Source organism: Haliaeetus leucocephalus, unplaced genomic scaffold, assembly GCF_000737465.1.
Source record: "Haliaeetus leucocephalus isolate CR32 unplaced genomic scaffold, Haliaeetus_leucocephalus-4.0 Scaffold149, whole genome shotgun sequence".
Taxonomy (NCBI): Eukaryota; Metazoa; Chordata; class Aves; order Accipitriformes; family Accipitridae; genus Haliaeetus; species Haliaeetus leucocephalus.
The window spans coordinates 1,032,502-1,049,401 of NW_010972585.1; the positions used below are offsets into that span (position 1 = coordinate 1,032,502).

The following is a 16,900-nucleotide window of genomic DNA, read 5'->3' on the forward strand; positions in this document are numbered from 1 at the left end:
AGCAAAACGGTATGAATCTTGCTGGGAGCACTGCTGCCATTATCTGATCAAGCCAGGACAAGGTAGTCTGTCATTTTCTTGCTTTTATCCTATTGGATTCTCCCCTACCAGAATAGAGTCCACTGGTCTCAGCCCATGCTCCTCTTTCACTCTCTTCCTCCCATTCAAGACCTAGGTCTCTCCATCCTTAAATAAATGATGAAGGAGAATATAAATAGCTTATGTCTTTCATCTATCATCTGAAAGAGAGAGGGAAGAGAGCTATGGAAAAAGAATGGGAGCAACTATATGATACAATCACATTGCATGTCTCCAGAAGGCCGCTTTGGATGTTTGGAAGACTAAAGCTACCTGACTATACTTCCTCAGGACTGAAGATCCTCTGTCTGTGGCTGAGCTTTTGTCTTCCTACAGTTCTGACTGCAACAAAAAGTGTGGCCTATTGTTGAGTATGAAAAGAATATTTTGCTTTATATGAGAATCAGTTATGAAACCTCATACACTAATCTACTGTCTGAATATACATGCATAAAAATAATGGGACAAAATTAAAGTCAGCATGATTCTTACTTGCTGTTTTTACAGAAAGATACTTTACTATTCTTTTCAACTCTTGTGTTAGCTGTAGGAACAATTATGATTTAAGTAAACAATACTTATTTTTCTAAGTGTTAAGTACCAAAGACATTATGGTTTTCGTACTGTTATCTTCCCTTTATACTGAAGCATTTAGATAACATTATGGATGTTCTTGCCTAACTTAATTTTTATTTAAGTGTGTACATCAAAATGCTAAACTAATTTTTTTAAAATGAAAATTTAAAATACCTCCTCAGCTCAGACATTTATATTTCAAATTTCACCTTAGAGCAAATGACCTTAGTACAAACACAAGCATTTTAATTAAAAACATTATTTGTCAGCAGAGCATAATCGTTAGCCATAATTTTGTAAAGACACTACTGCAGCAAAAAAATTAATTATAATTGATATAGGGATCAAAAACAAATATAAAAAAATTAAAATAATAGTATTAGTATGCTATCTTTCACCGAAATTCTTCAACTAAATATCAACTATTTTTAATCTTCTAACATGAAAAGAGGTGTAGCCATCTTGTGAAAATGGTCACTGCTGTACTGCTGACAGAACACACGTTTCTTGATATATAACATCTCATTTCAGGAAGCAGACTCTTCCTCAGTCCCAATACACAGGCACAAAAAGGAAAAATAGAAAGCTACACACAGACTTTGTTTTGACACAGAAAGCAAGCTATAGGGAAACAACACGTGATACCCATTCAGCCATGAACTACAGCAGAAGTCTGACAGCTAGTGACATTTTGTTCAAAACAGTAGCTTTTAGCCTTCAAAACAATTATTTGGTCTTAAGAAATAAACACCTTACTTTTTCTCCTTGCCTTTCTGAATTTGACAGCAGCCAGGTTTATTAAATTCATTCCATATAAGTTGTAGTCTATAAAGAGTTGAAGGAGGTAGGGAATATGGGCTTCATGAGGCTGGTAAGATTTGTTCATTATGGCTCCACCTTGCAGAAGCTCACATACTCTAAAATTAAAGACAAATTAGGACAGAAACCAAAAAATCATTCCAGTACAACAATATCTATATTTGATTTTATTGAAATACAAAATACTTAAACTTCTTAAATTTTGCCTTAGTTTTATTTTTAACTTCAGAATTTTGTTTCACAATAACAGACCCACAGAAATGATCTCTGCTAATAATGATTCAATATTCGGGTGTTAATTACAAAGGAGCTGTGAATCCTCCAGCTTAAAAAAAAAAAATCTCTGAAAAAACATCATACCATGTACTATTCCTGCAACTGATCCAAAGCCACTACAGTCCACGGAAATCCTTGTCAGAAAAACTGTGGCAGCTGTATGCCTACACATCAGTAATAACTTTGAAAGTCTCTCTAGTTCTCCTTGACACACATATGAAGATGTCCTGTACGGTTTTAAAGTTACATACTGTATACACAGAAGCAGTATTTTAACAACTTCCTAGAAGTATGATAAATCTGCTCTTTTAAACATCTACATACTAAAAAAAATGACTGGAGGTATTTGGATAATTATAAATTGGTGCAATAAATTTATCTCAAAGTAACAGGATATATCTAAATCAAAGAAAAGCAGTAAGCATTTCTAAATGCAACAAATTAGGTTCAAAAAATAACATTTTATACAGAAAAATTAAAGAAATCATTTAAGTGAAGTGTCAGTCCTTCCTTATTCCGATAGGAGTAATTCAAACATGAGAAGCTCCAAAGTTCGAAACAACTGTAACGTCACATATGCATATAGATTAAAGACACAAATTTAAAATCATGCAAAATTTTACTAGCCTAGAACAAAAACCAGACAATCCTATCTTATGATCACATATTAGATCTTTAGAAAACCAGTTACAATAGGTAATACTACACACTCAAGGCATTTCAGTTTATGCCTGAGAAATAATTCCTCCTTACTTATTCCTGAATTTACTGCAACTATTGTGACAGTAAGACTGAGATCAACCGTGCTTTCATCTAACAGAACATTACTCTATTGAGAAACAGAGAAACTGTCTAATAACAAAAACTACCCAGTTTTCCAAGTATATTTTAAATTTAATAATTGGTGCTGGAATTTAAAAACTTAAAAACTACCAAAATCTACTTCATAACATACAAACGAGTACATTGTTTTCCTTAAGAGTTACAGGAAAAGTAACCTGATGCAAATTTGTTCAAGTGTTCAAGAATTACAGTTTATACAAGACAACTAAACACAAGCATACTTCGGTCTCGCTTTCCTAATGTGCTACTACTTTAAAAAGATTATTGGTGTGCTTAAAATTAGCAATTTTCTTATGTGTTTTGAAAAGTTTGGACAATAGTTTTGTTGCTTTTATTTTGCTAAGATGTAGGTGAATCCTGCTTCAAAATTTACTTTTTAATTCAAGTTATAAGGAAATCAGCCACAACTTTGTATCACCACATCCTTACCTTTTTACCATTGCAGGATTGTAAAGATAAATCTTCATAAACTGTCTCTCCTTTTCATGGTAACCATAAAAAGGCCTGGAGAGGAAGAAGTAAAAGCAAGAAGCTAGCCAGTTACGCTGTGGCATTTATTCAACCACATTTTACTATAACAAGTATTAAAATGCAGGGGAGAAAAATTAGAAGATAAACTGCATATCCAGGAGAATGAAAATTCCCATGTGTCAGGCCAAAGGGGACCACTAAGTTACTATATAAAGATAAAAAGAATAGGCCCTATGCATGTCAAAGTATCTAAAAAAAAGAGAAAATTAGAAGACAATTCTGGCTTAACATTGTTTCTCACTTTCCCCTCATGGCATACCATCACAATAGTACTTTTAATAAATTTACTAGTGCTGGACTGCTTCAAAAACAGCGTTCAGCCTTTTTGATAAATGCTGTAACAAAGTCCTCAAGGACATAAATTCTGCAGATCAGGTGTAAATGAGTAAATACTGGCTGTGTAATACAAATAACTGAACAATGAGATCCACTTCAGCTGCCCCTTTTCGGTGATTACTAATCATCTCATGCACTAAATGAGGCATGAATCCTGAAGAAAATAGGATTTGAGAATGCAATTAAAGAATACATAGCATAATGAATATGTCAAGACTAAACTGAGGTTGAACAGGCAGCATTAATTCTGGTATTACTTGAGTGAATTACTGACTTTTCAGCATCTAGAATTCTAATCTAATCTAACATGCTTGTAGAACAGCATGTTAAGGGAAGAGGCCATAATTCAACACATCAGGTGAATGCAAGAAGTCTACAGTTTGTGGTAATCACAACCAAAGTCAACAGAAATTCAGGAAAGCATACATTTAAATGTTACCTCTACAAAATAAAATAAAATCTCTTCATCAAAAATATTATTAAAAAAATGCAACTGGGATACTTACCAGTTAAGTCAAAATGAAGTTCAGAAGTAAGAGTGATTTCAGTCCTAAATTAAATGCAAACTCAGCAGGACTGCACAACTACAGCATTAATACTGCTATCCTTAATATGGTTAAATGTGTACACATTTAATATCACCAAAAGCTAGACTGACTGTTTAAAAAAAAAAAGTTATGATGTTAAAACTGAGCTAAGTTGAAACAACAAACTTAAAGCTGTTAAGCTGAAAAGGAGGAGATCAGATCTTGTATAATGAATCAATCTCTTTCTTATAGAGATAGTATAAACCTAGTGACAGGTTATAAACATTGAGTTATAATGACTCAATGTGCTGCAGGCATGCAAATTAAAAGCTACTTTAAAAAAAAAAACCCAGCACTTGCATGGCAAGTGATCCATACTCACATTGACAAGGCAGCAGGGAAAGCAAGATTTACAACACTTCCAAGGTTAGCTATGAACACCTACTTTAACTTCACAATGCACAAGAACAGCATATTTTGCCTCTTTTGTATTCCTGGCTCTCCACTATGTTTGGAAGTTAATGCAACAAAAATCTTGTATGACATAACAATCTTCCTGCTAATGCAGAAGAGAAGAGAAGACAATCTCCAAGATTTAAAGAAAAATACAGGTTTCTCACCAAAGAGACACTGTAGTATCTATAAGCAGAATCTGACTCAGGTCAGAACAGAAGAAACAAATTTGTGTGACTACATAAGCATGTCTATCTCCCAGGTGAAGATGTATTACAGTTTCTGTTAGGTGCCTCCCATTAGCCTCTTACGCAAGCAAACAAAATACATGAAACACTTTTCTATGCTTCTTTGAGGCAATGAGCATCTGACTTTCAGTAATGACTGTTTTGAAGCTCTAAGGCAAGAAAGGTGAAAAAGAGGCAGGTTCTCCTACTCTCCATCTGTTGTTTTCTCACTGATTCGATGAAAGACTGTCTTCAACAGTCTACTCCACGCAGCTTTCACTGTTGAGATGAAGAGCTATACTACAATTCACGTAGCTCTCACAGAAGGAACAAAAATAGATTTGGTGTGTTACCTTCTTTGTTACTACAAAAACACATCAGAAAGTTCTGATTAAAAATGAAAAGAAGTTATTGCAGCCACTTTACTAGCAGCATCTGGAAGATACCACTAAAACTGGCTGGGAACAGAAAGATTATCTTCCTAAACTTAACAGTCAGAAAGAACATATTGCAAAAGTGCATGAAAAAAAGATAAGTAAAAGATAGTGCTGCACAGTAGTGAAAATTAGCATTTACATTGTTTTGAAGATGAAAAATTCAATGCATGTGTAGACTGTGTTCCTCCAGGACAGCTTCCTATTATTTAGTATGATCTGACATTATTTTTCAGTCCTTGGTTATGCAAGTTAAATAAAAATTGATTAAGAAAATCCTTAAAATGTTAACGTGCAATAATAGCATATAGTTCCAGCAGCAGTAGAAAGCTACACCAAATAAAACAGAACAGTCAGCTTGTCAGAAGTAAATTAATGTTTAAGAGCCTCCACTTCATGGCCTGTGCTGCTGGGAGAATCAGATGGATAAACATGACCTGACAGTCTCTGTGATATGCTTCCTAAAGGGGCCATCTTAGACAAACAAAGAAAAGGAGGCCTAGAGTCAGGGTCCTGCAAGACATGCCTGGTCACAGGGAACCTAGAATAACCCAGACACGTAGAAAATGCTGGCTGGAAAGTACTGCTGTAATAGCAGAGACAGAAAAAGCTAAAAGGAACAGATTTGGATAAATGATAGATACTGGGATCCAAGTTTAGGAAAAAATGGTTGTGTCAAGCATTTGGGGGAAAACCTGTTGATTATGTTAAAGTCAAAGCAAGTGAGAAGAGTTATTTAGTAGTTGTACAGGCCTGTATGAAGACACACATGGGGGAAAAGAAAAAGGAAAAGCACTGCAGTTACCCAAGTCCATAGTAAGTGCTTCTATGTAGTACAACTGCAAAAATATTTAAAAACAAATAAGCAAAAATGCTAACAGGTCATACTTACATTCCAGATACTAATGACACTTTGAAAACATGTTGAATAGTAGAAGACGGATTGCCTAAAGCAACATTAAGTGCTCTGTCAATGCTGAATGCCACTTGACGAAGATAGTATTCTGGATGCTGTCCAAAACCATCATATGGTACATAGAGGTAAGGAAAGATACCATGTAAGTGGAGACAAGTCTTCTGACCTAAAAAGAAAAGATAAACATTTGTTTTCTAATGGCTACATCTTTTTCTTCTTTTAATTAGTCCCCAAGTTTGCATTTTTTCAGGTTATTTTCAGGTTCTACATACAGGATAAATTTATGAAACAAGTTCAGGTATATTTCAAACAAAAGGTACCAATTTAGAGCAGTTCTCACATTTGATTCATAGACAAAACCAATACAGAACAGATGTGGTTACATGACATACACAGGATTCCACTTGTGTAACAGCTGAATTTGCCACTAACAATTTTCTTTGTACTAATAACACAACACCTCTCTGAGAATAATTTTGCATACTGAGTCAGTGTTGGATGGTTAATGGTTTCTAAGCCTCTGTGTAAATTTCGCAGTTCTTCCCATTCCTCACCGGAATAAACACGCAACCTCTCATAAATTAAAAAGAACATCCAGAGCATCTATGAGGCCATTCAATATTCTAGTTAAGGCCCAAGTTGGGATATGGAAAACAACCAGGCAATTTTCAGCTTTTTAAATCTGTGGATCCCTGAGACGTCTCTACTGCATATGCAGACCTCTAGCCTTCTAACAACACACTTCTCAGCATTGGCTTTCATGAGTCTGCAATAACAGCTGAATGAAAGAACACACCATGAAAACCATTGTGCTAGACCAGAGCTTGAGCTTCTGCTTCAGACAAGGCAGTACAGTGATGTGGACCAGGATCTTCTAAACATACCATGTGTTTTGTGGGGCTAGTCTCAACTGTAATGCGTGTTCTCTGTCCTTTCCTCACCACAATACAACAGAGCATATATTCACTGCTGAAACTAACATCAGATCCTGCTCGCCATCCTTCCAGCCCCCAAAATCATTCATGACTTCTCACTGGTCAATGAAAAAGTTTCACAGAAAAATACTATATAAGCACATGTCGCTGATTAACCCCACCACACCATAATGATATGCAAAATACATCATCTTGCATTTTGTTTGGATTAACTCCCTGCATGAAGATAGCAAAACAGTATCTAAAGGCAGTGCTTTCATCAACTAGGAGATAAATATTACAGGTAAAGAAGCAACACAACCTCACTGGTCCACAAGACCAATGAAAAAACTTCCCAAAGTCCATTGTTTCAAACTGAGATTATTTCTCAGCAGGTGGACCTTGCCTGAACATTCACACCCATATCAGTGCACCATTGGCCATCCAGTGAAGACAGCTCTAAGTCCATTAAAGCACAGGAAGAACAAAGCTTCAGAATCCAGACTGCCTGCAAGTTTTTACACCTGTGAAATGCATGCCTCCAAATACCAAAAACAGCATAGCATTTTTTTTACTGGGGGTCAGATGTATCGTTCTTTCTTCAAATATTTATCAGACCTTCACATAATGTTTAGAAGTGAAAGAAATTGCTTAAAGGATGGTAGTACAAGTCCAACTTCCATGGCAACTTTTATTCTTCCTGTAAGTCACCCCCATCAAGTCTTTCTCTTCAGCAGTGTTTAAATACAACATATATAGACATTCATAATGTTGAGGTCATCATCTACGATGAATTCTGACCATGCTTTTAAACTATTTCAGGAGAAAAAAATTTCTTATTTATGTATTATGTATTTCAAATAATAATACACTAAGAAAAAGGGAAAACTAAAGAAAGAGAAACTATGAACTAGAGGGTTTTTTTAATGGCAAAATAAAGGACAGTAACAGCTTTATATGGCAGGAAAACCTCTGCCTCCTAACGTGGGAGAAGTCATTTATTAGTAGCATGTGAACTGAGAGAGTATCGATCTGTGAAGTGGTAGCAGACCATTTATTTTCTGTACCAGAGTCACCAACAAATCTGAGTGTTTACTCATGGTTGTACTTAAGACTGATTTTGAAATAAAGGATTCCCCCTCCCCCCGCCGATATAATTAACAGAAAATTAATAGTAGTTACCACCTAACTCAGGGAAATCTTATAAGATATACACACTGAGCTGCTTTTAATTGTTGATTCTGCCAAGAAAGCAAACAAGCCACTGCTGATCTAAGACTTCTACTAGGCCAGCAGCTGTCAAGTTACATAGGTTTATACAGCTACTCACTTTGATCCTTGTTAGTATTGACTCATTTACCATGATATTTGGTTATATTGCTATTTTTATTTACAGTCCACATTACTACAAGTCTTACCCTGGTAGCATTAAGAACAGAGTCATTTGCTTCCATTGTTTAAGTAAAAGCATCGTTTTGCACCAAACGTCATGGTGTTGAGTCTGAAGCCCAGACTCCAGTAATAGCAACCATGGCTTGCACTAAGCCATTACAAATTCTAGTGCATTCTTTCCAATAGAGTCACAAGGAGAAAACAGATCTACCCACTGAGGATCTCAGGTCACACAGACTCATCAATTAACATAAATGAAAAACTTGGCTTGGGATAAGGTTAAGAAGTTTTATGCTTTAAATGTGTCAATCTTATATTTCTGTTTCTTTTCAGAGATACAGACAGAAGCAAATTTGTACCACTAGAACAGCAGTGACTGCTACAGTGACCACTTACAGTGACCAACGGATGTTATTTTTACATCTATTCATCAGTTTCTTTATATCTGTAGAATCAATGGAACTGGTGCTCGACAGCAGATTCTGCAGAAAAGCCATACAGTTTATATGATTGCTTTCCTCAGAATTTCCCAATGCAAAACTGGATGCCTGGAACTGATTCCCTGAGTTTTCAGATGGGACAGGCCACTAAAATGTTTCATGCTGTGGCCTCATCATGGACCTACTGCACACATGCATCACAACTGTTCTGTACACAAGCCATACACATGATGTGTCTATTAACAAAATGAACATAATGTGTACATAAATGCTAGGACTGGTGGTGATCACGGGTTATCAGCCAGGAGGAGGCTGCTGCACCAACAATTTCTCTGGCCCATGCTCTCTTAAAGACTCGGGTCTGCACTGGTTGAATTATCTGCAGGTCACAGATTGAGCATCCCAGTATATGACAAGTGGGCTGCTGAGTAAACATACAGAAATCTAGAAGTAAAGCTGAGTCTTATTCACAAATCTTTTTCAGGTGCTGAATGAAGTGGTGTATGAAGGAACACAAAAAGTACTGCTGTAACATAGAAAAGAAGCAATACACAAAACCTTGAGATATTATGAGATAGTCAACTAGCAAACTGGCCATTTTCTCTGAAAAGAAGAAACTGCAAACTAAATGCCAAAATAGATGAATAGCCAGAATAATAATGAATCAATAGTCCAAAAATAATATAAACGCAACATTTTCAGACAGTACAGAAACCCATACTTAGAAAAGCAAGTGGCATAAACGTTACTGAAATATTAAAACCAAATATAGCATTTTGCATACTTGAAACCCATATGAGAGAGATTAAGAAAGCCAGCCTGCTATTTTTTTGAAGATGGTTGCCATATACATTACTATTAGGAACAAGTACCAAGCATAATCCTTGAGCTACTGTATCATTTAAAATATTAGAAGAAAAATCTGCAGCAACTCTTAAGACAGAAAACTTCAATATAATTAGAAGAGAACTGGAGCCAGTATGATAAAGGAATGCAAAGTTGCTCAACAACTACTCAAGACATCTTCTGACCACCAGAATGCTAAGCCATACAGGATGATCTAGTATGGATAAAACCGAGATGCAATCTATACAGAATCACAGAGTGGTTGAGGTTGGAAGGGACCTCTGGAGGTCATCTGGCTCCCCCCCCCCCCGCCCAAGCATATGAACACCTAATTTCACTGTACAACAAGCTAGAGAACCTGAGAATTATTATTCAAGTGTCCTCAGAGAAGTGCTTTTTCACCATTTGAAAAAATTGATTTTTTTTTTTTAACTTCTAAAAATTTCCTTCCGCTGAGATCAAATTGGACAAATTTCTGTACAAAAGAAAAATGTGAAAATTATTCATAAGGGACCTTACTGTATTGTCCAGTTCAGGAATAAATTCTGCAAACAAGTTAGACAAGGAGCACCTAAGCACATGGAAATCTGTGTATATATTCGAGGAGAAGATGACAGAAGTCCACCTGTTCTGGATGTAATTCCATACATATATGACTATCAATACTGAGGTCAAGGCACCCCAAGAAACCCCACACTAGGTTTCAGGATCTGCTCTACCTACCAATAACCAAACCCAATGTTTCCACATCAGACTGACCTAATCACAAGGCTACAGGCAAAGCTCTACAGACCTGAATTTCTACCACCACAGACAGGAATGCAAGATTTCTACAGTAAGAATAAGAGGCTGACTCCACAGCTCAGGGGCGTTTCATTCTCAGTATTGTTTATGCATTAGATAGGATGATTCTAAAATACAAAATCCCTGCATCTGAGATTTCTAATAATGAATGAGAGCACATCCTACAGTTGTGATACAGTTTTTACTAACTTTTTATAAATTACACTCAAAGCCATTTAGCTCCTGTTCTGTAATTCTTAGTTTAGGAACTGACTATAGAACCCTCACAAGCTGAAGTTAATACTGGAAACATTCTGAATAGACATCACCTCATTTCGTATTTAGAAAACAAAAACTCAATCTAGATAAATATGACTTCAGAAAACAGTTCAATGCTGGTCTACATGCAAACATATTTTGCTGTGGTATTTTTGCCACAGAATAAGCTATCCCATTATAAGAAGCTAAACAGAGCCGTGGGGAACAACTACACAGATCCACTCCCATGTAAATGAACAACCAGTTTTGTTGAAGCTCTCCCTAAAACTGCTATTTTAATTGCTGAACTATGATCCATTTCTCCCAGACCATTATAAAATACAATAGGGTGGGAGTAAAAAGGAGAATGCAGCAGCATTTAAATATATGGTAAAATCCCATGATTTTAGGAAAAATTCTGGCTGGACATTAAAAAAAGGATGCAGAAGATGGAAGACAAAGGGCTTTTTATACACTTGCCATCTATTAAAAGTACTTTAAGTGCAGTTTTGTAAAGTGGCAGGACTAATTAAACATGGACAGTATTAGCAGAAGAATGCACATGAACACATCAAGCGTGTCACTGCAGGCTGTAGAAAAGGTTAGACAGTCATAAGGGATTTCCTTCCTTTAACAGCAATAGTAAAGTGAAGTCATTAGAAACCAAAAGACATGACACTACCATCTTTAAACGATAATAAGTATTTTCAAATAACTGTTGAACCATGTAGATTTAAAAAAAATTGATAAACAAACTGTGAACAATGATGACTACAGAGAGTGGGGGAAAGTAACAATCCTGTTAGAAAAATAATTCTAAAAATGAAAATTTGTAAATGGGACAAATATTAGAACTCAATTTCAAACTAATTTTTTTCCCCACAATAAAAGTTACCATACCATAGGCAATCTCACTTACCCCTTCTCCAGGAATAGGCTTCAGAGAGCAACACCAAGTTGTAACTGGAGTACTTACTCTACCCTGCTAGGCAGGTGCAACATGAGCATCTTCTGCACAGTTTAGATGCTGCTTTAAATTGAAGCTATGTTGCTCACTGGAGTGGGCTTGTCAAGACACTGAACACTGAATATCACTCAGAACTGAGCTACTGAAAATGGACAGGACTCAATTACTTCATAGTGCTAATACAGCCTATGAAAAGTCACCATTCTTTACCTCTCACAGAAAGCAAACAAATCACATACCTTACTTGTATCAGTCCGTGTAATACTTCCATGAAGACAAGTCCCTTCCCTAGCGAAACTTGGGAGGGTCTTTCCCTCTTAAAATGTTTTCTATGTAATTCAAAAAAAAATAACAGTTTAATCTTTTAATGTCAAAGAGTTCTTTAGTAGTATATCACATTAAGGTAACTTCTCCAGCGATTAAGTGAAACTTTCAACCTCTTCCCAGAGTCCTGAATCAAGTCAGGTTTTTTGCAAGGGGTGAGAAGAAAGGGAGGACTACACACATTGTAGTCTTAAATACTGGATACTAGAGAAACAAGAATAATAAAACAAGGTCTTGCAGCAGCAAGATATCCTCAAAACAAAATCAAGAACAGCACCCAAAGACCATATTTCATCTATAACATTAGATATTTGTGTCAAGGCTTTCAGTTTTTCCGTGGCATGTGAGAAAACACTTATTTCAGTAAGATTTGTAAATGGGACAGAAAAAAAATATTTTTAAATTAAATTTGTTTGAATCTAAATGTAGTGTTTGGTTATTTAAAAGTCTTTAGTCAGTAACTGTTTCTTGTAACATGTAATATCTCTACTCTCATGAAAAGAAAAAATAAAAGAAAGCTTATCCACTAGGAAAATGAGGGCCTGTGACTAATTACAAATAGATTTTCCCTCATCCTTGATGTAGAGATCCTTAGAGAGGGAGAAGGGCTGGGTTTTCCATCTGTAATTTAAAATTAGAAATCTCTCTATAACTAGTGCATGTTGAAGTAATACCTAGCCTAGAATCAAAGAGATAAGAGTCCAATTCCCATCTAGGAAGAATTCATGTGTGGCCTTGGGCAAGTTACTTACCATAGATGATGCACTTTCTCATTGTAAAATTGATGCAACCATACTTTCGTATCTGAAAGATCTGTTAAAGGGATAAATATACTGAAGGAATACTTGGAGACAAAAAAAAATGGGTTCTAGGAGTACGCAATGGCTAGGAAGACATAGGACAAAATGTTCAAACCAGCAGTAGTGTCCTATTCAGGATATTGCCATGTCTGACTCAGCAAGCTTTCAAGAAAGGGAAGCAAACTTTCATGAGCAATTTGTAGGCCTAGAATCACACTACTTATTATTCTTCAAATAGCAGGCCCCCGCATCCTTTTTTGTCTCACACTACTAAAGCCTGAAATTGTACCCAGCTTTCTTCAACACTTTTGCATCAGCAAAATTGAAACAACCCGACCATATGAAAAATCTATGACCTCAATCTTCCATCTATGGGATGGCTCAGTGCAGCGAGAAAAGTAAGTCAACAAATTTGTTCTTCCACTTGAACTATGGGGGGGAACAAAGGTGAGAGAAAAGCAGAATATTCAGATGTGAAGTTGAATTACATTTAAAAAAAATGAATCCAAACATCTAAGATGCCTAAATATACCACTACAAGAGAAAAAAGGTAAAAAATTTGTATGAGTAAAGTTTCTCTCTATATTCAAAAACAAAGATCAAAATTTGGAATAAGCATCACACCACTGCAGTAGGCTCCTAAAAGCAGATAAGGAGATCTCACAAATTGGAAGAAAATGCAACGTATCATCGGTTTTGGGGACAGGGTACTCTCCTCCAAACCCAGAAGGATAATAGCATTCTTGTGCTTTTGAAAGCAGCACAAAAATCCTCTCCCCAGAATCCTGGATGTCTCAGCAGTTTCTAGATTTGAGCAAGAAGTCTACAAGCCTCCTTGAATCTATTATCTTCCAAAAGACAAATTCCTCTCAAGTTCTCTAGCAAATGTGTCAGGTCCCAAGGTCAAGAGGTCTGAGAACCCTGGAACAGATGTACTGCTCAGAGGTTCAAAGATAATAGCATATGTAACACCAAACGAAATTACATTTGAAAAACTGATTTTTACTGAGTGCCTAAGTACATACGTCAGTTGTCACATTTCCAACTGAGAGCCATTCAATTAATTTGCTCACAGACAGCTTTTTATATCAAGTATATGTTGTCTTAATCATTTGAAACATTAAGCATAACAGACCACCTGGTTCACCAAGTCTTGTCTTCTCCAGTCTAGAAAGCCATGCAATAATCACACAAACTGTGAGGTATCTCGAAAAGAAGTAACCTTCGAGGCCTCTCAGGCTAGAGTTTACATTGGGCATTACTGTTGATGGAAAATATCAACTGCAAGCCCCAAAAGCAAGGCTACTATCTTTGTCTTACTGAGAATTTTTAACTTGCATTTTTTTATTCCAATATGCAAGAGAGGCTCTGTTATTCCTTTTCACATAAACAGCAAGCAAACCCCAAGAAAAGCATAAAAACTGAGACAGGATATTTAATATGTCAGCTCGTGAAGATATTCTGATGATCTCCATAAAACTACCTCCTCCTGCCTGGAATTGATTAGGACCTTTTTTGAAAGAAACAGCTATTACCTACAGTTATCACCAAACAAAAATAACTGAATCCATAGTGGAGATTGTAGGAAAAATATAACTCATTAAATTTACTGTTACGCAGTCATACTATAACCAGGGAAGTCCAGAGATGCAGAAGATAATTTAAAAGTAAAGTCTCCTGAAATAATGGAGACCAAGTAAGTTAAGCACCTCAGATATCAAGGTTGAGCTATGTAGCAACCATTCTTCACAAGCTTGATGACTTGTGAGTTACGAGAAATGGCAACAGTATTTTCTTTTCTTAATAGAAAGAAGCACACACAAGACAAGGTTAAGTATTTGCTTATTAAATGCCCATCTGCAAAATGAGCCATCTACAAAATGTTACTCTTGCTTCCTCTATTGACAGATTACTCATGTAAGCAGCTGGACAATATCAGTAATATTTCTAGAATGAGGATGCCAGCTAAAATGAACTAAAACACGTGAATGAGGAAAATGTAGCTGGCCCCAGCTACAGATTCTAGCTATCATACCAGGCTCTTGGCATGCACAGGCCGGCAACATAGGCCAAGCTGCTATTCTGGTAAGAATAGCAACCACATGAATGCAAGAGGCAGACTGTATTAGACTACACTGACCAAAGCATAACTGAATAGAAAAGCGTGTATTTACTAGTCCCAGAAAAATTAATAGTGTGTATTTTACCACACCCTGTAAAAGGTGAAAAAATAAGTCAGTAGTAAAAAGGGGGAACAGAGTAGTCACACAGCCTTTGGTTTCCATTTCCTTCAACTAGCTTTCATTAAAGACCGTTACTGCTACACAAGTTCCCTTAGCTATCTTACTAGTCTTTCTTGATGAAAGCAACACAAGCCACATGCAAATAGAAATTGGTGCATATATATTGAAAGGAGAAAAAGTTCTGCTGGTTGGTAACTGAACTTGAACTTTCACCTCTGTATGAGGCTCATCTGCCTATTAAGTACTGTAACGAGTGTTTATTGTTCCAGTCACAATTCCTCTTTTCTTCCTGTATCAGACAAAACCAGTCAAAACATTTTTGTTCAACAGGTATTTTTCTGGCAACTAGATAGGTAGTTGGAAAAAAAGAAAAAAAAAATTATTGCCAGAGACTATTAGTTACTCTAAACTGCAGGCAAACCCCCCTGACATTAATTGTGATAAGGTTAACAGTGTTTTTCATCAGCATTATCTTTCATAGACACTTTTCAGAAATGTTGACTATTTATAAATTCCTGAACACCAGCAAGTTTGTGTAATCCCAGAAAAATGATACACTGTAGAGTATACACACTCTTATGAGTCAGGTTAGTTTACATTAACAAGTAAATGACACCACATTCTGCTTGTTGTCTCTTCCCCTATTCTTCAAACAGTGCTAACTAATTCTATGAATATTTCTTGGAATTTTTCTTTTCTTTTGTATTTGCATTAGGATCTCCCACTCACAGGTAGGCGTCATGTTAGCCTGTTCCTCTAGCTGAGGAAAGCTAGAGGACATGCTCCACAAAAACAAGCCCTGTTCTAGGATACCCATAAGTAAAATTGTGACACTTGATACTCCTTATCACACATACCCTTTTTATTTCATTAAAAAAGTTCTTAACATCTTTTGTATGTTCTAAGCTTACTATTTTTGGACAAGCAGCAACTTAGGGAGTACTTCCTTACTTTAGACACCTTTTAAAATTTCTCTATAAGCTTTTGAAAGGGCTATATGGCATGTGACAGTAATAGCAGGGAACAGAACTTCACGATCCAGAAAATAAACTGTGTTCTTAGTATCTTACTAACTCTGTGTTCAGGGTTTACATGGCAAGCTGTTGGCAGACAGGGGACTGCAGGGTTGGCCACTGAGGGAAGAGGCCAGGGGCTGCCCTGTGTGGTACACAGCCAGCTCCAACAGACCCACCACAGAGCACAGCTGAGGTCCTCAGCCAAGCTGGGGGCACCTCTGGGAAAACATGTTTAAGAAAGGGATCACCAAAGTCAGAGAAAAGAGAAGGAGAAACAGCTCCATGGCAGAGCAGATATCCCCTGCAGCCTATAGAGGACCCCCCACAGTGGAGCACAAGGATACTCCTGAAGGAACTGCAGCCCACGGAGAGTCCACACCAGAGCAAAGCAAAGATGTGAGGAGGAAGGAGTGGCAGAGAGATACCACTATGTACTGACTGCCACCCCCCTGCCATCCTCCATGTAAGCTTGCAGGGCTGGGGTAGGGTATGTGGTTTGGGGACTCTGGAGTGAAGGAACGAAGCTGAGCCTGGGAGAGGGGGGAGGAAAGGCGTGCTGTTTTAATGTTTGAGTTTGTTTCTCACTACCTGAATCAATTTTAATTGGCAATAAATTAATTCATTTTCTCCAAGTAGAGTCTGTTTTGCCCGAAACCATAATTGGTAAGCAATTCCCCTGTTATCATCTCAACCTATTGTTTTAGTGTTACTGTTTTTCCCATTTTATCCCTCTGCCTTATGGGGCAGGGAGGGGGGGGAACACGGTGGTGGTGGTGGCAGAAGCAAGCAGCTGGGTGGGAATTTGGCTGTTAGCCATGTCTAACCCAGCACACACCAGTTAACAAAAACGATCCCCTGGATGTCAGCCTCTAGAGCCTACAAATTATTTCAGAAGGTGCGG

The 16,900-nt window shown here is 36.9% G+C and overlaps 1 protein-coding gene across 4 annotated transcripts in view; it reads right to left on the reverse strand.

Moving 5' to 3' along the window:
• Nucleotides 1–12,750, reverse strand: part of REV3L (REV3-like, polymerase (DNA directed), zeta, catalytic subunit) — an 84,185-nt gene extending 71,435 nt beyond the window's left edge. For all 4 annotated transcript variants that reach the window (XR_774000.1, XM_010561664.1, XM_010561665.1 and 1 more), the window contains exons 1-4: nucleotides 12,693–12,750; nucleotides 5,993–6,182; nucleotides 3,022–3,096; nucleotides 1,411–1,571 (exon numbers count right to left, since the gene is read on the reverse strand). Coding sequence is in view for 3 of the 4 variants with exons in the window: in XM_010561664.1 (XP_010559966.1) it covers nucleotides 1,411–1,571; nucleotides 3,022–3,096; nucleotides 5,993–6,182; nucleotides 12,693–12,714 (448 nt within the window). In the remaining variant the exon portion in view is untranslated. The remainder of the gene's footprint in view (nucleotides 1–1,410; nucleotides 1,572–3,021; nucleotides 3,097–5,992; nucleotides 6,183–12,692) is intronic.
• Nucleotides 12,751–16,900: the final 4,150 nt, after the last annotated feature.